Here is a 21,896-nt window from a genome sequence, read left to right as displayed (position 1 = left end):
ATAAACATGTAAATTTGGTTTTTTTAGGTGTTCGTAACTTTGGCTATAACTGCCCAGAGATACTGCCATGATGTCTGCTGGGTGGCAAGACGACACAAGCAGCCAAGATGCAACTGTTTCAGGACTTATTGAAGTCTGGTAGATGATCGTGGGATCCTTTCCATGGTAAACAAAAATGCCTCCATAACAACCAGCCAAGTGTTAAAAAAAAAAAAAAAAACTCTGCAGGAGGAGGCTTTATCACTCAGTGGACCATTTAGGCATATGATGTCAAATCTATCAGAACATGAAGACTGCATACGGGAGCAAAGAGGGTTCAGCACAAAGTGCATTCTGCAACAGCATTCTCTGGATGACTGAGTCTGTGTTCAGGAAGGAGGAACTATGAAGGTTTTGAATAGCTCATGGCCTTAAGCATATAACATCATCTCTAAAACAGTGGAGTCAGTGTGATGCATGCGCATGCCTGGCTTCCAGTGGCACCGGGTGACGTGTTTATTCGTGTTTATTCATGATAAGACAGAAGTGAAAATATGAGCGCTACTTTCTGCTCGGACTCAGGGGTGAGGAAGGTTTCCAGGGTCACAAGAGTTACGTATCAAGTTAAAGCTCCGGCAGCAGGTGGTATTACACCTGCACTTCATGCCTTTATTATACTGACGTATAAACCTCCGCTTCACATCTTCCTCCTTCCTTTAAGTTCGAGCCATGCACAGACTAATGTTTCCTGCAGATTTTGTTTGTAAGTGGGTGTGTTTGTTTGTGTGAGAGTGCTATTAAGTCAAGGGTGTATCGCCTCCTCAGAATGCTGCTGCGGTGGAGCGACTACACCACATTACAAGCTGAAATGGGCACAACGTTTAAAAGCTGAGATCATAACAAAGGGTTTTACTCTCCGGCGGACTTTCCCTTTAAATCATCACCTCGGAGTTCATTGGCAGAATTTATGATCCAAAATTGCTCAGCGACTCCGTCTGTCAGCTAGCTTAGCCTCTTTGAGACAGACGCCCTCTGTTTTCCACCACACCTTTGTCTTTACAGATCTAACACATTCCTGAGACGAGAGGTGGTGTGTTATTAAAAATCAAACATGCTTAAGAGTTATTTGGTGGTCTAGATGAATGTGAGGCATGAACAGGGCTGGCTGTCTCAGTGGCGGGATGTGGAACATGTGCATCTGAAGCAACTACTCTATCATGAACAATATTTTCCACATGTTAAAAAACAACTGAAGAAGAAGAGAACAGTCGATGATTTCAACATTACTCACTGCTAATCCATGCCAAATCGATCCACATAAAGTTTTTAATAGATAACTTTATTCACTTCAGATCATGTAGACACACCACACTGCCATTTCATATTTTTGATCTATCTTTCCAAAATGTGGTTGGAGTGGAGCTAAGAGAGCATTTGAAGTTGACCTTGTGCTTTGCTGTTATGCTTTCAAAACCTAATTTAATTTTGAATGCCAGCTTCCCCGTACGTTCCAAGAGTCAGGAAGCTTATAATTTTCCCACCCACCGCTGACTTCAGAAGAAAGACATGAACAGCACAAAGAGACAGGGGGGAGACTCCTTGTCTTCAAGCTCTTATCATCAGCACTTCAAGTGATGGACAAATGAGAGGGAACAGTGTATTTATTATATATGTATATCGAGTACATGTTAAAGTGAGGGAATAAAGCCACACGAGAGATGTAAAATCCACAGACTAAAGAATAAGTGGAATATTGCGATTCCCAGACACTTATTTCTTTAAGAAAAAAAAAACAGATTGGTACATTCCTCAGCTCCTACGTAAGCAAGCCCAGTGTAACGAGAAAGACATAAAAGAATCCAAGTATGTCCAAAAAAAGCCCAGGAAGACTCGATCAGATTGAAAGATCTGAAAAGTTTAATGATGTTAAAGAAAGAAACAAAGAAAGAGAGAAAGAAAGAGTTGCCCTTTGAGTACCCTGTGAAAAACCCACCCACTCACTTCTGTCTGTCTGGAGATGACGCATCATCAGCCCCCTCCCTCCACGGCGTCCTTTCAGCCGCAGCCGCACCCTCCCAGCACAAAAACAACAAATTACAGTCCTACAGACTGCAACTCACTGAACTGAAAGCTACCCCACATAATCTTGAGCCATACAGATGATACAATGGCCCAATCTGTCCCCGTCTCTCACTACAGTCCTCTGGCCAAACTTAGCAAGCTAACCCATCTGAAAGTTGGTGATGACTCCCGCTGAGTCACTTTCACTGTGATTCAGTCCCTGGATGGGTTTTTGGTCGACATGCCCGGATCTTATTGGCCTGTACAGCTGCAGGAATACAGAGTGTGACACCACCAGGAGTTGTTTTTAGACTGGTGGAGCTTTCAAATTATTACTGAGTAATTGTGAAGCATGACACAGTTGGTAGTTGGTGTTTATCTTCAGTAGAAGTAATGATTACATCAAACTGAGTGTAGAAATATCTAAAAATGTACTCCAACATGCTTTTTTTTAATGGATGGATGGATGTTTTCTTTCACGTAGTGAGTAATTCTCATCAATATTTTATGAAAATTCCACTTGGTGGTTTATTAAAGTGGACCTTTTCCTCATTTATCGCTCCATATTCATAGTCCTGGACTCTACTACAGTAGAGTGGGTCAGTAGCTTTGTATGAGTCACAGCTGCTTATTTTTCTTATACTGTACCTTAATGCAGCCTCTCGGTTCACCCACGGTCCAAAACAAGCCATTTAAGCCTTAAAAGGTGCCTTAAGGCCACCCTTCTTTCAGGTCAGCTTTCTTTTAATTGGCTGTTGCTTGGCTTGGCTTCATATGCAGTTGTTTAGTTTCCACAAACACAGCCGGGTGCTTGAGGGTACTGCCACTAAATCAGGTTCTAAGTAAACTAACTGCAAACCCACTAAAAAACATAATTTGTCAGACTTGATTGGGCAGTCTTTTAAATCCATCCATCCACATTCAAGGCCGAACCTGATTCAGAATATAGGAGCTGAGAGCAGCTACAAAGATTACAGCAGAAAGTCTGAATATTTGGTACAATAGGTCAGCTTTAGTGTTCACAGTGAAACATAAACACTGCTTCTTTGTTTTTCATGGCCTCTGTGGTCTCATTCTACTATGGAATATGAAAGTGGTGAAGCTCAACCTAGCTTAATGCCTGCGAGTGGAAAACTAGATTTAACCCCGTGACCCTGTTTTCATCTTTTAAAAAGTGCCTCCAGGATTATTTCTGGTTATATTTTTTTCTTCTCATTGACCTGAGAGAACTGTGACTAAACAACACCGGCTCCCATAAACAGCTGCCACAAGAGCCGGTGTTTAAAACGAGAAGAAGAGAATGGCTATCATCATATGACGTGCTTCCCTTTACCATCAAACCACGTCCCCAAATACGCCCACCGTCAACTGGCACTGTGAGACCACATACCACGCCAAGCAAGGGACGACGCATGAAGTGGGTCAGACTCCCGCAGCTGAGCCAGACACTGGGAGTAAATGACATAATCACCGCCTTATGAAAACACAAACCTGCGTACACATTCCTCCTCCTCCTCCTCTCCCCCCGTAGAGCTCCCGCTCCTCCATCAACCCCCAGAAACTCTGGACGGCCTCACTTTCAGCTATCCAAACAACAGTGCTGCCCTTTGCCAGAGTCCAGCACTGTCACTGAAGGCTTTCATTACCTCTCTCTCTCTCTCTCTCTCACACACACACACACACACACACACACACACACAAAGGCTAAAACAACAGTTTGTTAACATTACAGAGACGGGATGATGACAACGACGACTGCTCCCGAGAAACAGAAGCAGCCGTCATTAAGGGGGATCAGTCTGAGTATAGGGAGGGCCGCAATTATCCAGATCTAAATCAAACCCTGCCTTGCGCAATGTGGTTTTCACATGTCATGGAAATATGCAACCACACTGCACAGCTTTTTAGCGGGCACAAATCCAGCGTTACCCCATCACGCCCCTCTGGCACATACGTTTTGTGGAAAGAGAGCAAGAGAGTCAGATAGAATCTTGGCACCGGTGCAGATGATGTCATCTAATGACTATCTAAAAGCCCCGGCTATAAGGACTGCAGGGCAGGCAGGTAAGAGTGCTGACTGTGCTCTGCTGAGATTATGTCAGATACCTGTGCTGTGGGATACTCAGCACTGGAGTGCGTGGCAGGTAATGTCTGCAGGGCGCTCTGTCTCAGGCCAGGGCAGGAGGCAGCGCTGGCGGAGGCCGTGTTATTCTGTTTACCCTTCCTAATCGCTACAGCTACAGGGTCTCTTCTCGGTGTGGGTGCAGTCCCCAGCATTCCTCTCAGTAGCTTTAAATAACTGCTCCATTCCCCCCTCTCACTACACAAATGGGAGGAGAGTGTTAAAGATGGCAAAGAGGGTTGTTTGTTTGAGCTGGGTTCATTCAGCACACCGCTCCTGGACACAGTCACATGCAAAAAATATACACGCCGTTCCCCTGAGACGATTTAAAAGAGAGCACCTCTAATTGCTGCTTTGTTTCCACAAAGTTCATTTAATGAGATGCTTTTTTTTCTCTTTTTCTTCACGCTGAAAAGTAGGATTAAAGCGCTCGGAGCGGCCTGTAAGACTAGAAAAGCGCTACATAAATGCAGGCTATTTAGAGTCTGATTGGATGGGGAACTCCGGCTTAAGATCATGTGGATGTTGGCTCTGAGTGAGTGTTGTGGTGCAAGCTTGACTAAAGTAAAATTTAAAAAAAAGGAAAAACTGACTGTGGAGTTAACCTTTTTAAAAGGCCACGCTTTGTTGAGGGGAAGTTGCACTAAATCAAAACAAAGTGACTAAAATGGGACTTCTGTGACTGGGTGTGTTTATCTTTTAAAAGATAAAGCATTTTCACAGCTTTACCAGTTGGATCCACTTTTATGAGGAGATCCCACAGTGGAAACAAAGGCAAAAAAAGAAAAGGTTAACGAGAACACAAAACCTCCCAAATAATTACAAGCATTATTTAAATGGACACACGGAGGTTACACCTATTTATATTAAAACTCAGCCTTGACAACGGGGTCAATGGTCAGCCTGTAAACAGCAGCCAAAGGTAAGAAGCTTTCGTGATTATTAAGCTGGGAATGAATGTGCCCGAGAGTCCCTCGGTCATGCGTGTTTGTGTGTTTGTGAGTTTGTGAGCACGGGAGCCGTGCCCAGCTTTGCCTCTGAGCTCAGTCCAGCCTGTGGCAAAAAATCCGGAGTGCTGCAGGTTTCTTGGTTGCCTGTGTTAGACCGCTTTCTCCAAAGTTTGGCATGACAGAGAAAAGAGCGTGTGGGGAAGAGCACAGGGCTTTGAAAGGTAAAATAAACTTGCCTCCCTAAAGAGAAAGAAGGAGAGAGAAAGCAGAACCAGCCCTGACTGCTGTATTCAACTGACTTGTGTTCATCTTCAGGCTCCCATGGACCTCTGACCCATGCCAAGGGAAAACCAAAACAAACCACAAGGCTACTACTGTCACTTTACCCTAAATACAAAACCACATGGGAAATCCTCAAATAGCCATTTCCACTTGTCATGATGCCCATTTTAGGGGACGCAAGCCCAGACTGAGCTATGATAAGAACCACTTCCTGTGCAAACGAGGCCCCGCCCCCCCTCACAGCATTCCCTTAGTTATTCCAGAAAAAGATGAGAATCTGGAGCTGCCTGGCAACAGCAGGCCTGATAAAGAGGAGATGCAGAGGAGAGAGGAGGCTCAGTGGGCTGTCTGGGAGCTGAGCAGCTGCTGTCAGGAAGGCAAGATATATTGGATGCCTCCGTGCTAGCAACAGCGAGAAACATTTAGACTTGGACTAAAAAAGCACGCCTTAGTCAAAGCAACCACAGTATGTGCACTGCTTTTATGTAGCCATTGATTCTGAAAGAATGTCTCCTAAAAGAAATACATAATTCTGACAAAGTACAAGATGTTTAAACTTTTAGGAGCAATAAAGCAGCAAACATAGCATCATATTGCTGTCTATTTTTCTCTCTCACCAACAGTTTGAACCAAGATTGAAAGTGTTGGGGATAAAAGAAGTTTTTAAAAGGGGTTATAGCATGTGATCAGCATAACTTAAGGTCATTCATGGGTTTCTAGGTGAAGTGAGTCACATGCAACTCTTTCATCCTTTTTAATATTTTCCAGTCTCTGAATGCTAAAATTCAACTTTAATAAATAAAACAATATGTATTCTGCAATAGTTTTATCGCTATCATAACCACCTAACCCCCTGCAGAGCCCTGTGATTACTTACATAGGCACCATGTGGAGTCCATGAGGAGAGCAAATTGTATGTTGCTGCAAACACTTCTTTTTTCTGCCTGCCATGCCTGGAAGGAATTCTTTGCTTTCATGAGTTTAATAAAGTGTAAAGTGAAATGCAGATTAATTTATGACACATGTAATCAACGCAAGCGTATCGACAAATCAAATCGGATGTCGTAACCTGATGGCCGATCCTGAATGGGACATATTTAGCAATAAAACGATGTCCTATAACGTCTGCCTGTGTGCAAACGTTCTCTTATAGAAAGTCCAAATGAGCAGCGTGCTGTGCAGGTGATTTATATTCATGTGCTCCAGGTTATTCACACTGAGACAATCTGCTCTGTGTGAACATCTGGGTGGTCGCCTCTCCGTCTGTCTGTCTGTCCCAATCTGCAACAGCATAATGACATCCCGCGCAGATCAAACAGATTCATTATTTCTATTTATTACTTGATTTACATTTTGGATAATTGCTGTTTATGAACTAGTGTATTTTTAAACATAAAGAAGCTTGGGCCTTTACGCAAACAAAGCTTCTGTGGTATATTGCTGGAAAAACAGAGTAATTGTTTAAAGCTGCTCTAATCTATGCCATACCTTTTTATTATGTGCATAGTTACAGTACTGCGCCAAAGTCTTAAATCACCCCTCATTTCTTTATGTTTTGGATGTTTCTGCCTTTTTTTTCAGTTCTCTCAAGATGATCCCACACTGCTTCATTCATGTTGAGGTCTGGGCTGTGGGGAAGCCAATCCACGACTACCAGAAATGCAGCTCCAAACCATGACAGATGGCTGTAGACACTCACTGTTCCTTCTCTCCTGACCTCCTCCATACATACTGATGGCAATTTAAACCAAAAGTTCCAAATTTGGATTCATCTCTCCATCAGACCTGCTGTCACTAATTTTCAGTCCGGTTTTTGTGTGAGCAAATCTGAGCATTTTCTCTCTGTTCCCCTTGCTTAAAAATGGCTTCTTAACAGCCATTCTTCCACTGAGACTATTTCTGATGAGGCTTCGACAAACAGCACATGGATCAACTGAGAGATCAAATGAGTCCTGTGTTAGTTGTTTGCTGGATTCCTTCTTATTTTTTAAGGACATGACTTTCAGATCAAGTACACCTGCTGTAGATAGTTTTTAGGCCTTCTTCTGTCCTCTGCTTGTCCAGTTTCCTCAAATTTGTTTAATGACATGCTGCACACCATGGTGAGTTTTCAGCTAATAGATCTTTGGGAATCCCCTTGTTGGTGCAAATATACTCCTTTGTATTTGTTAACTGTGTTATCTTTGGCACTTTTCATAGATTCAACTAAAGAAATGAGTAAAAAATATGATATTTTAGGACATTTTGTTAGTAACAAAGTGCCTACAGATAGAAATTGGTTCTTTGCTAAGTTGTCTGTTATGTGTAGACACAACATTTGTTCATCCCTTGAGCTAGCTGCCTGTTTTATGCTTGAATGATACATAGGTCAGTGTGAAGTGACTTAACAAACAAACAAAAACAGTCAGGTACAAGCACTGTGCTGAATATGTTTGGGAAAAGCAGCCAATGTCCAAAGAAAACCTTAGAGAGATCTTCAGAAAGCCTGGTGAACTGTTGCTCGAGACCACTCGAAAAAATGTACAGGTCTGGTTTCTTAGAAGCAAAATATAAAGAAATGGGAGCCAGCTCAAAAGTTGTGTACAGTAACGTACAAAGAATACAAATCCTGCAGAGTGATTTCACATCCTTTAGCCCAGCTGCTTTAGTTTTAAGTGCCTGTCACTGGCTGAAAAGTCAGAGGATCAACAAACTGAGGAGGGTTTTATGATCACCATAAATACACCCACTGAACCTGTATTATTTAGCTTTTGATATATTTAACTTTGGATAACTTCTTTGACCTACTAAAACAGAACAAACAGAAGTAACGAACAGGATTTCACTTCCCTCTTTCAGTTTAATATATAATAAATGACCTATTTTGCCGTGGAAACACAAACTTTTGAGAACATGTCAAGTAAAGCAAAGCAAAAAGTCTCAGTGAACTACATTATGACTAAAAGTGTCTCTTGGTTCTGAATGTGTTTGCTCTTTAAAGACTCTTCTTTACTTCTACAGACTGACAGGAATCATATTTTCTTTTGTGGAAAAGTTTTGTTCAGTCTGGGCGTCAGGCTCGCCGTTGCTTACATCACAACTGCTCAAATATGGAAAAGTCTTCATATTGTTGCTGCTATAGCCGTGGCCGTTTTAACACGGGAGAGAGAAATTTCCACTTGTCCAGACCACATTCCAGCGCTCACACTGAACAGCACACATCTCCTGTGCAAGCTGGAGTCAACTCCTCGGTCCCTCTCTGCAAAAACTCCGATAAACGGACGGATAAATCCGGGAGACGGGACTGTGTGACGACATGATCTCGTTATCCAGACACACTGCGAAACAGCATGAGGCATTCCAGGAATCCGATGCGTCTCTCTTGAATTACTTTACACAGAAGCTCCATAAAACGTGACGTACCACAAGGAAATCGGGGAGGAGAAGAGGGAAGACTGATGCCGGAGCCAACTCTTTGCCTCTACACTGTGTCAGAGTGGAAGAATACTGTCACAGCAGTGCAAGTACCATTCACTTGGCCTCAATTGAATCCAGCCTGCTTCACCTCCAGCTACGACTCTACACGCAACTGCAACTCTGTGCAAACCTGTGTGTGATGAATGCAAAATGCACCACAACCACAACCTGCTGCTGCCACTCCTCCCTCCCCACAGGCATTGTTTATTTTTCATCCAGCAGCTCTGCATCTTAGTTTGGTTCTAAGAATTCAGCCAATAAAGGAGAGAGAGGGCACATAAGTGGAGAAGAGGAATCTATATTTAGAAATATGTGAGTTTTAAGAAAGAAAAAGAAGAAAGAAGCCATATCATGTTAATAAATACTGAGCTGTGCTGTGCAGGTTAGTGTATTAGCTCACTTTCATTACTGTTATTGAGTTAATTCACTGTCAGACTGTGTTAAAAAGCTCAGTCTCACTCTGTACACCGAGCCACTGAGGGTAAATCCATTTGTGGAGCGGCACACTGATGTAGACTGCAAGTCTCCAAGTCTCAACCACAGTTGATCTGATACAGCACAGAAACAGCTCCACTCATGCCAACCAGACACTGGAGTGAGGGAGGTGGGGAAAGTATAGATCTTAAGAGTACATTTATGTGCCATGTAATGAGCCGTGCCTTACTAATTAAAGTGTAACCCAGGAACGTTTTCCAGATGCAGCGGAGGGTAAACCTCAGCTCACCTCATCTTAGCCACCTATTTATTTGCACAGTTTCTCACATGAACCCACGGAGCCTATCAGCAGCAGGTATGGAACCAAAAGGCCTCGAGATGATCAGATATGCTTGCTTTGAACTGGTTATTTTGTGGATTATGAGCCATTTTTTGTGACATGGTGTTGGTTTTGATTTTTAGGTGGACTTTGTTGCTTCAACTTGCGCTTGTGCTATCAACTAACCTTGAAATGAGCTAAAATTGTTTCAGATTTTCAGGCATAACCTTTTCTTATAGAGAAGCACAGTTGGGCCAGTTTTAGGTGTTTGATGGAGCTCCACGTTGGTATAATAAGCTATTAAGAAAGTCAACTTTTAAGCAAACAAACAGGCCTCCCTCACCTCTCTACAGGGGCGATGTGCCAAAAAGTGATTTCCATGGTTTCTCCTTGTTTCTTATGTCTAATATCTTTACTTATTTTGGTAAACAGATGGAGGGGAACATGATGCTGGGGAAACTTAAAGTATGCCTATAAAATTGTGATGTTATATTTGTTACAGTTTCTGCTGTCCTGTTGGCCAGATCCCTTATGAAGATTGTTTTTTTATCTGCATAAATAAAAAATATATAAAAGTCACTTTGCCAAAAACCATTCCAGCTTCTGCCTTGTGATAGAAATGTTCTTTCTGGCTGAAAATGACTGGACATCAGTCATGATATGAGATGTGTTTGGCATATTTTTGACAGATTGAAGGCCAAGGAGTCATTTATAATCGTTTAAATAATCGCGATCATTTCTTTTTGCAATTACCGGAAATCATTTTTTGGCACAACAGGGGTAACCACAACGTAAAAGCCTGGGGTCAGGACAGGGCTCTCAATCGCAGGGGGTCTATTTAATCGCCCCCAGCCCTCATAAGAAACTGCCTCCGTCACTTACCGACCCTGAAGCCCGGTCCGGTGAGCGTGTCGGCCCCCTGCCCGTTCTCCGCGATCAGCGTGGTGTTGTTGCCCTGCTCGCAGGTATCCTGGCACTGCCCCTTCAGGCAGACCCGCTTGCAGATGAGAGGAGCGATGACCACCTTGAAGCGCTCGCGTGTGGAGGAGCGCTCCGTGCACCACACCAGCCTGTGGACGCTCAGCCAGATGACAAGCAGATGGGAGATCAGAGAGGGCATCCTGGCATCCTTTCACTGCCCTCCACAGAGACCCCGGGACATTTAATCACAAGCTGAGGGCTTCAGCTCCAGCTCAAAGGCGCCTGCTTTGTTAACACAGAGGGAAACTTTTGACGTCTCATACGGTGGAGGAAAAAAAACAAAAACGTGTGTCCTCCCTCCTGTTTTCTTCTTTGGGAAAAATAAAATCAGTTCCCTCGCGTACCCATGTGATCCATCTGCAAAACCGACGCGTTTGGCATCCTCGGAAGCTTCTCTTCGTTGCGCTCGTTCCAAAAAGTTGCAGGAGTTGCTCTTTTGCTTTTGTCGCTCTTCCTTCTTCTCGCCTGTTGCTTTGGAGGGCTGGAGAGGAGTGCGTATGTGGGTTTGGAAGAGAAAGAAGAGAGGGAGGAGAGGAGGAGAAGGGGTGAGCCAGCCCTCTCTGGAGAACTTGGCCGCAGGCCAGCCAGGCGGTGCAGGAGCAAAGCTGAAAGTGGTTTCCTTGTTGGTTATTTCTCCTCTAACAGCCCTCCTCTGCTCTATTGCCCCCGCACAGACAAATCACAGCTGCACAGCTGTGCGTGTCACTCTCAAATAGAAAAAATAAAACAAAACACGGACACAGGCTAATAATTCACGCACACACCTCCATGTTCGTGAGATTCTAGTGCGTGAAAATGCACTGGCCTCTCCGAGGTTCCTCTCTATGTCTGTAAAAATATCAGCCAGTGTTCATACACTGATCATAACATGTCATTACGCCGCAGTGTGTCACTGCACTACATCAGCCATTTTATTTGAATATTTAGCTTTTCACTTGAAGCTAAAAGATATCAGTCATGTGGATTTCTTCAAGATTTTACAGGCAGTCTAATATTTCTTGTATTGTGTGATGAGCTTCTGTGATATTTCACAGCTCAGATATTTAAATAGCCGTAAGGATGTCCAGAAGCATGGTACAGCTCAAAAGCCAGTATCCCAAGGGCCAACTGGTGCTGAATGACATATACGTGCTATATACATGCTTACTGCCAAACAGCCAATACCCTTTTCAACGCCACATTGTGTGTGTATTCCAACAGCATGGTCTTTTAAGCAGAGTGCAGATCAGGGGTTTGAAACATAAGGCCCGGGGACCAGAATCAGCCAGCATTTTCTGAAGCTGTCCAGTGCGCCGAAGTGTAAAATTACAGTCTTTGGCAGGCTGATATGAGGCCTTAGGTTTGACACACCTGGTCTAGATGCTGGCCTACCTGCAGTCCTGGCCTATCTATGATGGTAAAACATTTCACTTTCAAAATGACAGCAGTGGATCTCCTCTGTTTCCAAATGCTTACAGAGTGCTGTTAATACAAGAGGTGATGCAACCTGGCATCAAATCAAAACTGAGCATACACTTCTCAGAAAACACCTTTCTTACTTTCAGCATTTAAATTTGTTGGCTCCGCAGCTAATAGATGCTTTTACAGTCTGGGGTTATAAAAGCATCTATTAGCTGCTGAGCTTTTTGCAACAACTGCAACAAATTCCAGTTTTCCATTCTTGCCCTCGGTGTGCAGATATATAGCGCTCGATCTCGCAGCCACCCACACCGACTGAAACAGATTAAAGTCAGACGGCCAACGTGACACCACACAGTCTGCAGCGCTGAGACCTGCCTAAACACTTAATGCATGATAAGTTCAGCTGCGACTCTCGCCTGGGACGAAAGAGCGTGCTGATTAATCACACTTCAAAAAGTAAAAAAAACATATGAAGGTGCAGCACTATTAAGCCCACGGGGGCCAGTCAGTGTCTGGGGGTCATGTGAGCAATGGGTGAAAGTGAGAAACAGACAAAGAGAGGGGAAGAAAGCAAGCTGAGTCACTTCCTCTCCAAAAAAAGTGAATGTGTTTACTTTTAGTCGCTGAGGAAATGACTGCATGGGCCTACAGAGAGTTCACGAGCCGCTCTCACATGTCTCTGAGCCTCTGCTGCTCACCATCATAAGGTCACCGACTGCCAAGACACACACACGTGCACACATGCACGCACACACAGAATGAAAATACACTGCAGGTCAGACAAGAACCATCCTTATTGTTAGTACAATATAATTACTTCCCATCTGAAAACTGAAACCCTGGTGATATTCTCTGACAAGCAGACAATAATAACAGACAGCACAGACAAATAAGCAACCTTATTACACAATCTGTGTGTAAAAAGAGCTGAAGATGGAAATTCAATCCTTTACTTGGATAAAAGCAGCAACGCAACATCCAAAAGATGAAGAATGTGAGCGACTAAAGCAAAGACTACTTAGAGCAGAGTGCCCCTAACAATAATAAACCCTTCTGCTCAATGTGTCCCGGGCCTCTAAGTTAATCAACACACAAAGTGCAGTGAGATAGTTAACATATTAGACTGCGTCTTTATTTCTACAGCAGCTCGTGTTTCTCTATGGAAACAATCAGAGCCATTTCCACAGACAATGCCAAATTTTTAAAGCGATCACGAGGAACCTCAGACTACACTCAGCGGTGTTGGAAGTTTTATCAGGTTTGGCCAGTAGAGAATCTCAGTGAACATTCAGGAGAAATGACAACAGCTTAATGGATCTATGGCAGCCTCTGCTGGATCACTTGCCCAGTGGTTTAAACAAAGACGTCCAAAGGGCACGTTGGCTCCAAGTGGAGTTTTCTCTACAGAACAGTAAGAACAAATTAGTTTCGGTGCCGTGCACAAAGAGTCTTCTTTTTGGATCAAGCCTGTGAAGCATATTGGCAAGATTTACACTTGTAAAAAACTACATGAACTATATACGGTTTTTCTTAGGAGCAGATTAGACTGTGTATCAACACAATTTGTACTCTGGATTTTGTGCTTTCATCCCCAGAAGGGTCAGTGATTATGACTGTTTATCCTTTACAAGGTTAAAATGTGTAGTTTCTTTTCCAAACTGGTCTAAAACAAACCCACAACTGCACAACTTGAACCCAATGGTGCATTTTGAGGGAATAATCACTGCGAAAACTTGTCCTGGGAGATTAGCTTTTAGACCACTTGCCAGAAAACTCATCACACTGGCTATTGTTCCACCAGACAATTGATTGTAGTAAGTTTAGTGATCCTGCAACTTTTTTATCTACTGCACGTTGAAATTTCTCTTTGTCCATTTTATTTATTTGTCACCAAACAGATACAACAAGGTGCTGGAAGCATTTCTCAGAGAATTTCGTCCATATTGACGTGATAGCATAACACAGTTGGTGCAGATTTTTGGGCTGCACATCCGGCATGTGGATCTCCTGGTCCAACACGTCCCAAAGGTGCTCCATTAGGTGGAGATCTTGTGGCAGTGGAGGCTTTGTGAGTATAGCAAACTCAGTGTCATGTTCAAGTAACCAGTTTGAGATTATCTGAGCTTTGTGACATGATGTGTTATCCTTCTGGTAACAACCATCAGAAGATGGGTACACTGTGGCTGTTTAAATGATGCTCATTGGTCATAAGAGGCCCAGATTGTGCCAGGAAAATATCCTGCACACCATTACACTACCAGCAGCAGCCTGAACTTCTGATGCACAGCAGGGTGGATCGATGCTGAACCCCTACCATCTGAATACTGTGGTAGAAATCAATACTCATGAGGCCAGGTAACCTTTTTTCTAATCTTGTATTATTCAATTTTGGGGAGCCCACATTCTTTGACCCAGTGTGGTCTTCTGCTGCTGCAGTAACAAATCTCCTTCAAGGTTTTATGTGTTGTGTATTCAGATGCTCTTCTGCACACTGATTGTGACCAGTGATTATTTAAGTAACTGTTACCTTCCTATCTGTGGTCGACTCCTTTGTCACGTTGTGCGAGCAGAATCATCTGCAGCTCAACGTGGCAAAGACCAAGGAATTGATCGTGGACTTCAGGAAGACCAGGAAACACTTGACCCCTGTTTCAATCCAGGGGGTCAATGTTGACATTGTGGATGACTATAAATACCTCGGTGTATACATTGACAATAAACTGGACTGGGCTAAAAACACCACAGCACTTTACAGGAAGGGCCAGAGTCGTCTCTATTTTTTGAGGCGACTGAGGTCCTTCAACATCTGCCGGACAATGCAAAGGATTTTCTGTGGCCAGTGCGATCCTCCACGCCGTTGCATACTGGGGGAGCAGGTTGAGGGTCGAAGATGCCAACAGACTCAATAAACTGATCCGTAAGGCCAGTAATGTTGTGGGGATGGAGCTGGACTCCCTTAAGGTGGTGTCGGAGAGGTGGATGTTGTCCAAGATAAAGACAATGTTGGATAATACCTCCCACCCACTCCACGACATACTGGTCAGTCACAGGAGCGCGTTCAGTGAGAGACTGAGATTACCAAAAAGCACCACTGAACGACACAGGAAATCATTCCTGCCTGTGGCCATCTCTCTGTACAACTCATCCACCTAACACTATGTATATATATATATATATATATATATATATATATATATATGCATGTATATTTTGTGCTATTCCTTACTTAGTGTATTGTCTGTGTGTGTTACTGTTTGTAATGGAGCACTGTAACCAAAATAATTTCCCCTAGGGATCAATAAAGTATTCTGATTCTGATCATCTGGATGCAGTCTGGGCATTTTCTTTTGCATTGTGGTGCTCAGTTTGAACTTCAGCAGAAGTCTACATGTCTAATTTAACTAAATTGCTGCCATGTGATTGGCAGATTAGATATTTGCATTAACAAGCAGTTGAACAGGTGCACTTAAGATAGCTGGTGAGTGTATACCAGATAGTACAGTTCTTTGATTGGAACTGTATCACAGCATGAACTATCCTTTCTCTGTGTTAAAGGCTTATCCAGCTTTGAATGGAAAATGTTTGTGTGAGACGTCCCAAATATTTTTGACAATCCCAAACATGTCTTTAGCAGTATTTTATGCAAATGTGTTCTGGGAGTTATGACTGCTAATTATATCAAGACATATCCAATTTACGCTTACGAATCAACACATTTATGTGCTATGAACCTTGATGAGCGTGACCTCCTCTGGAGGGGATATAACCAGGAGGGGCCTCGATCTGTTTTATGGCAAATATTACAAAAAGAAAAGAGCTTTAAGTCTTATAGTGTAGCCAACTCAGAGAAAAAAGTTATTAATGTTATGGAGGAAACCATTCTCATTTTTTTCAGGTCCATCTAACCTGTGAAGTTTCTGTAATCGCACCAAAGGCTAACTTAAACAGCAGTTTGGTGTTTTTGAACACAGATGTCATTACTCAGCACTGCAAGGAGAGCAAAGTGTTATTTGGGATCTGTCTCTGGGTGTGACCACACCACCTACACAATCTATTCTGGCAGCGTTTCAGGCAGTGTGGAAACTCTCCCCCCAGGCTTAATGCGGTTTTTCCTGCCATAATACGACAAAACAATAAAATGAAACAAGATGAAATGGCAGCTTTACATGGCTCAGAGTGAGCAGTTAGGCAGCTGATCGAGCTCACAGATTATTTACTACCTATGCACGATATAAATTATGTGGGTGTGTTTTGGCTTTAAAGCAACTTTTTCCCTTTTTTCCCCTCAAAAAAAAAAAAAAAAAGAAAAAACACCAGAGACAAAAAAAACAGAATTATAAACAAGGCCCTTTAATATAGTAACATGTACAGTATGAATGTGAAGTGGGTGAACAAATAAGCATAAAAAAGTAATTCATTTCACATTTAAACACTGATTTCTTAAGGAATAATGCCATTTCTGTTCAAGCCTACATGCAAAGGTCCCCCCCACCCCTCAAACCCACCCATGTGTAATACAAAAAACAATAAATATGCTTATCTGGGGCAAAGACTACCTTCTTGGTATACACAGTGACAAATATTTAACACTTTTAGTGTCACTTTAAAATGACTTGTACATAGAATAGTTACATGGAGGTCATTATAGTAGTACACATGTTAAATAACACCAGACAGTTTAGCTCAAAGGGCTGAGAAGATTAATGCTCTGCTGTTAACGCCTGGTGCGCTGTAGCATCAGGAACAAATGTAACTGGGTTACATACATTTACATGGTATGTTAGTATACTGCTGTTTTCAGCACAATGTGTGTTTCCTTTAAAAAACAAAACTGTTGCACGACAACTTAAGCACAACCCTTACTAAACCGAATAAAAATGCTCTAACTACATTCTTATATACACAAACAGCTGAGAGGCATTGTTGCCAGCGGAGGAACAGATATGCACATGCAAGCACCAACGTCTGTCTGCTAGCGACTGCCTAGTAACAACGATACAAGTCCAGAAAAAGAAAATCTTTCCAGACATACAGTAGCAGCGTGAAAAAAACAAAACAAAAAGAATAAAATAAAAATGGAATGCTAAACTGAGGTCCATGGGGAGACGTTATTTAGCGAGAAGAGAGAACAGGAGAGTGTTTGAGCTCCTGATGTGGTGCATAAAGATGCCAGCTAATTGCCTTCAACTAGTCCTGTATGATTTGATAAACAAATAAATGCACTGAGTGATTTCTTCAAAACAGGATTTCTTCGACACAGATAACTTCCGTTTGATAACATAACAATTGTGGACCGATGAGGGCTCTGCACAGTGACGGGAAGAGATAAGAGAGGAGAACTGGCTGAGAGAGAGAGGGGTGATGGCTGACTGAAAAATGGCTCATGATTCATCTCTCACACACACACACACACACACACACACACACACACACACACACACACACACACACACACACACACACACACACACACACAGCTGAAATTACACTTTAGCTTTTGGTCTGTTAGTGTTTTATATGGCATTGCTACAGCCTTTCATTATAAAAAGGAAACAGCGGTGACAGCAGTGGTGTAATAAAAACAAGCATACTGTTGTCTTTTTTTAAAGCAGCATATTTTAGATTAAAATGTTACCATTTCCACCTATAGAGGGCAATAAAGTATCTACCTGGTGGTTTACTGAAGTTGTCAGTGAAAGAAATCAGATGAATGGACTGCTTCTTATATAGTGCTTTCTACAGCATGCTTCATTCACTCACATTCACACTCTGATGAGCAACTTTGGGGTCACTATTTTGCCCAGGGATGCTTTGGCGTGCACACTGGAGCAGCCGGACATTAAACCATCAACTTTCTGATTAGTGGATGGCCCTCTCAACCTCCTGACTCCTCCTGGTGACTGTATCTCAGAAGGTATATTACTAACAATGTTACCAGAACATGAGCCCTAACACCTTCATAAAAGAAATCAGGATAAAAGTTGGTAGACTGGGCCGAACGTGATCCGTGACCACTGAAACAGCTTGTGCATATAAATCTGGCATTAAATAAAGCATGAGCATCAAAGATGAAAGGAGCAGAGGTGGGAAGATATTAATATACCATGAAAGGAGACCATCTTGGACTACCTTGGCTATAAAGCCATCATAGTTTACGCATTTTGAAAGTTGAGTGTTAAGGCCTTTACACATTAAACAAGTAAATTTCACACAAATATTTTGTGCAGCCTCGCCTGTTCTTAATGTAGCCGTTCATACCAACCAGGTATGATTTTTTTCTAATTTTTCCACATGTGCATAAACAGAGCTGACCAATCAGATTACTGCGTTTTCCAACAAGTGTGCTCAAAGCACACACCGGTGCAGAACATACCATTATATGGAAACAGGAAAATAATATTATTTTACCTCAGACACACAGCTAGACGCTGCTCCGGGTCAATCTGCTCACTGAAATGATTTCTCTGCCTCCTCAGGTGTGGTCTGAAATGTACGAAAGCTGCCGTGATACAGCTTCAACTCCTGGATTAAACCAGCTTGTGAGAAATGGAGAAAATCAGAATCATTGTTTCTTCCTTCTTTTTTTTGTTCCTTAGAAACATCAGAATTAGCGCTTCATTGCTTGATGTCGATTTGACGTTACATGACAAATTCGCATCCAAAATAAATTCTGATTTTTGTGACATTTTTCCACAATGTGCTTGGTGTGTAAAGGCCTTTATCTGCTACTTCAGCTGAGGGAAATTCGCCCACATTAGTCATTGGTCAGTTTCATAGATGTGATTATAAATGCCCAAACCTGATCAATTTATTATGATTTAAAAAAAAACAAAATAAAAACCTACAAACTAAATATGCTGTTACCAAATCCTTTTTCTGTAACAGTAAGGATGAGCTAGAACTATGCCTTCATTATTGTGAGCGTTTTATAAATTCATGCCCAGCTCCCAGTTTTTTGTTGTTGTTTTTTTTAACATATCCTTCCTTTTTTACATTTTTTGGCTTGTGCCCACGTCTGCAATAAATTTCCCAAATTATTGCCAGAAAGTTTGCAAACCAGCAACTTCCCGGAATCTGTACACTACCTGCACTGCTCCATAAACATCTGTATGAAAGAACAGCTGCTGCTGAAGAATGTACCGTGGTAATTTAAAACTAAGCTTCACATCTAAAAGTGTAACACTTTAATATCTTGGACAAACTAAGCTCAACTGGTTATATGTAGCCTGGTTCATCACCCTAACACCGCGGAGTGAAGGTGACCTCGTGGTCCATCAAACTACACAAACACATCAGTCCGTGCTTTTTAAAAACACCAACAGCGAGGCACCTCTTTAACCTCCACCTAGACACAGTCTACAACTGAGCTGTCATCCTCCTCAGCTCCCCACTCCCCAAACCTCATCTGCGGAGACGGAGCTGCTGGATGGAGGTTATTAATGTCGTCCATGGCGTCTGGGTCGGCGTCTTCATTGGTGCCGATTCCCATGTGACCGCCTTCCTCGCGGTGCGTGCGGATGTGTTTCCGCAGAGCCGCAGGCTCTTTGAAAGTGCGGTTGCAGAAAGGGCAGCAGCACGGCCTCTCTCCGGTGTGGATCAGCTGGTGGTGTTTCAGGTGCTGCAGGCGACTCAGCCGCTTCCCGCAGATGGCACACACGTAGGGCTTCTCCCCCGTGTGGGTGCGCCGATGTTTACGCAGACCATCCAGGTGGCGGAAGCAGTTTCCGCACTCTGAGCAAGAGTACGGCTTCTCCCCTGTGTGTATGCGCAGGTGGGTTTTAAGCGCCCCTGACTCGCGGAACCGACGGCCGCAGACTCCACACGGGTACGGCTTCTCGCCTGTGTGGATGCGGATGTGCTTCTTCAAGCTGGAGATCAGACGGAAGGTCTTTCCGCACTCCAAGCAGTGGTGAGGCCGATCTCCAGGGGGCTCGACCACCGCCGTGTCAGGAGCTGATGGTCCCGCAGAGTCCTCAGCTCCGCCCGATGAAGCGCTGTCACCTCTTCCTGCTCCAGGAGTCCTAGCTAACTGTTTCTGTCCATTAAGTCCACCCAAGGCACTACTGCATTCACGCATGGGTCTTTGGTGACGCAGTGGGTGAGGGAAAGATCGCTGGGAACCTGCCTCTCCTCCAACTTGACCGTAGCCAAGATCTCCCACGTTATGTGACGATCGTTCTCCATCCCCCGTCGCTATGCTGTCCTTCCTGTTGGGCTGAGTGGAGCCTGAAGCTGGTCCCTGCTCCTCTTTGATCTCAAATCTGGACGCTCCACCAGGTCCCTGAGACTGCCTCTCGTCTATAGACAAAAATAAAACATGTACATCATTACCATGTTTGAACACAGTCATCAATCTTTGCAAAAGCTCGACACTCTACACTCACCTGGTCGGCCAGAATCGGAGCACATGTGAGATGGATTGGATGTGAAGGAGTCCAGAGCATGGTTGGTCACAGACCCATCTGGCTGGATTGAAAGCTGGCACATTTTGTACTCATCTCTTGGTTCAAACCCATGAAGTGACTCGTCCACAGAGCCACCAAGACCCAAGTCGACACCCGCTCCATTCACGTTTCTGGGGTTCTGGTGGTCCCTGTCCAAAGTCATGGAAGCCATGGACGACAGCGACGGGGCAAACACTGACTGACTGATTGACTGAGGGCCCGTGTAGGACACCTGAAGCTGATCTATGAGCTTCTGAGCACTGCACAGGCACTCCTGCAGGGTCTTCAGCTCCCTCTCAGACACTTCCAGGCGCACTTTGAGCCTTTCGTTCTCCTGCTCCTTATGCAGCAACTCCTGCTGAGTCTCATTGAGCACTAGCACCACTTCCCCGAGCAGAGTGTCCACTGCTGCGGACATGGCGGTTTGGATGGTCGGGGCGAGACGCGATTTGAGCGACGTTACAGTCACACTGCCCTGCGAGCCTCCGTATCCACCCTTGTCCGCTTTGCGATCGTAACAGGACTCAATCCTGTCGGGGATGCTAACAGCGCTTTGTTTGCGGTTCCCACTGTGGAGCGAGCTGCTGCCGCTGTTTGACGGAGAGGAGGAATCCATGCTTCCAGCATAGCCCGTCCTCCTGGAAGTCATTATTATTATAATGCAGTTAGCTAGCTGGTGTTCAGTCAGCTAACGTTTACACGCCGTGCTCCTGAAAGCAGCTCACAAATCTGAGCAGCAAGAGAGGGGAAACTCTGCGGGTTTTGTTGATTTACTGTGTGAGAGCAATGACTGTCAATGACTACATGCGCCTCATTAGCTGTTTAACTGGCGCTGCCGACAAAAACAATGTAGGTAACTCTCCGCTGGGCCTGGCTCTGGCCCGCTCTCTGCAGGAGTAACAAGGCCAGACGGCAGAGGACCTCTGCTAACGCTGCGGCCCTGATGGAGAGGTGTGCTGCCGCTCTTTAGCTGTCCTAATAAAGTCTACGAGTTATTGTTCGAAACACGTCCCCTCTGCACAGCGACTCACCCATCTCCTGCCTCCGTCTGCAGCGACTGTAAGCACAGGCCCGTCGCGTGTTTGTGACGTCAGGAGACGGGGGCTTATTTTACCCAGAGTGGTGACTCGCAGGAGGTTCTGCGCACCTTGTGACATCTTGCTTTAATCTCACAAAACATTCGAGTTTAGACACGTCCCAGTTCGTACATTTTTTTCTTTCGTTTTCTACTTCTACTCTGAACTACAGCTACAAATATGCATATCAGATTCATCTTTTGGGGGGTACTTTTTAAAATATTTTTTTTCAGTGAAATAGAAAAAAATCCCTGTAAGTTCTTCTAATTTTTTAAACATCAAACAGTTTTGTCAGCACTTTTGGCAAAGTTTTATGGGCAGAACTTTGCTCCACCACAAACTGGATTTGAAGAATTCAAGTTACAATTTAGATTCAATCCGAGGAATTCA

General features: G+C 43.7%; 2 protein-coding genes across 3 annotated transcripts in view; both read right to left on the bottom strand.

Moving 5' to 3' along the window:
* ltbp3 (latent transforming growth factor beta binding protein 3) overlaps nucleotides 1–11,102 on the bottom strand; it is a 40,280-nt gene extending 29,178 nt beyond the window's left edge. For both annotated transcript variants that reach the window (XM_063486757.1, XM_063486758.1), the window contains exon 1: nucleotides 10,487–11,102. In XM_063486757.1, the coding sequence (XP_063342827.1) occupies nucleotides 10,487–10,724 (238 nt within the window). In that variant the 5' untranslated portion in view covers nucleotides 10,725–11,102. The remainder of the gene's footprint in view (nucleotides 1–10,486) is intronic.
* A 5,381-nt stretch (nucleotides 11,103–16,483) lies between these two features.
* Nucleotides 16,484–21,498, bottom strand: si:ch1073-224n8.1 (zinc finger protein 16). The gene is made up of 2 exons (XM_063487703.1): nucleotides 20,371–21,498; nucleotides 16,484–20,284 (listed from the first exon to the last, which is right to left on the bottom strand). Exons 1-2 carry the CDS (start codon nucleotides 21,077–21,079, stop codon nucleotides 19,332–19,334), a joined length of 1,662 nt encoding a protein of 553 aa, XP_063343773.1. The 5' UTR covers nucleotides 21,080–21,498; the 3' UTR covers nucleotides 16,484–19,331.
* Nucleotides 21,499–21,896: the final 398 nt, after the last annotated feature.

The sequence above is a fragment of the Pelmatolapia mariae genome, linkage group LG10_11, assembly GCF_036321145.2.
Source record: "Pelmatolapia mariae isolate MD_Pm_ZW linkage group LG10_11, Pm_UMD_F_2, whole genome shotgun sequence".
In the NCBI taxonomy this organism is placed as follows: domain Eukaryota; kingdom Metazoa; phylum Chordata; class Actinopteri; order Cichliformes; family Cichlidae; genus Pelmatolapia; species Pelmatolapia mariae.
This window is presented reverse-complemented; position numbering and strand designations above follow the sequence as displayed.

Excerpts from the sequence above, each read along its gene's own strand:
- si:ch1073-224n8.1 (XM_063487703.1), bottom strand. The coding sequence starts at position 21,079 with ATGACTTCCAGGAGGACGGGCTATGCTGGAAGCATGGATTCCTCCTCT. Across the intron at positions 20,285-20,370 it reads CTCCGATTCTGGCCGACCAG|ACGAGAGGCAGTCTCAGGGA; the intron begins GTGAGTGTAGAG and ends TTTTGTCTATAG.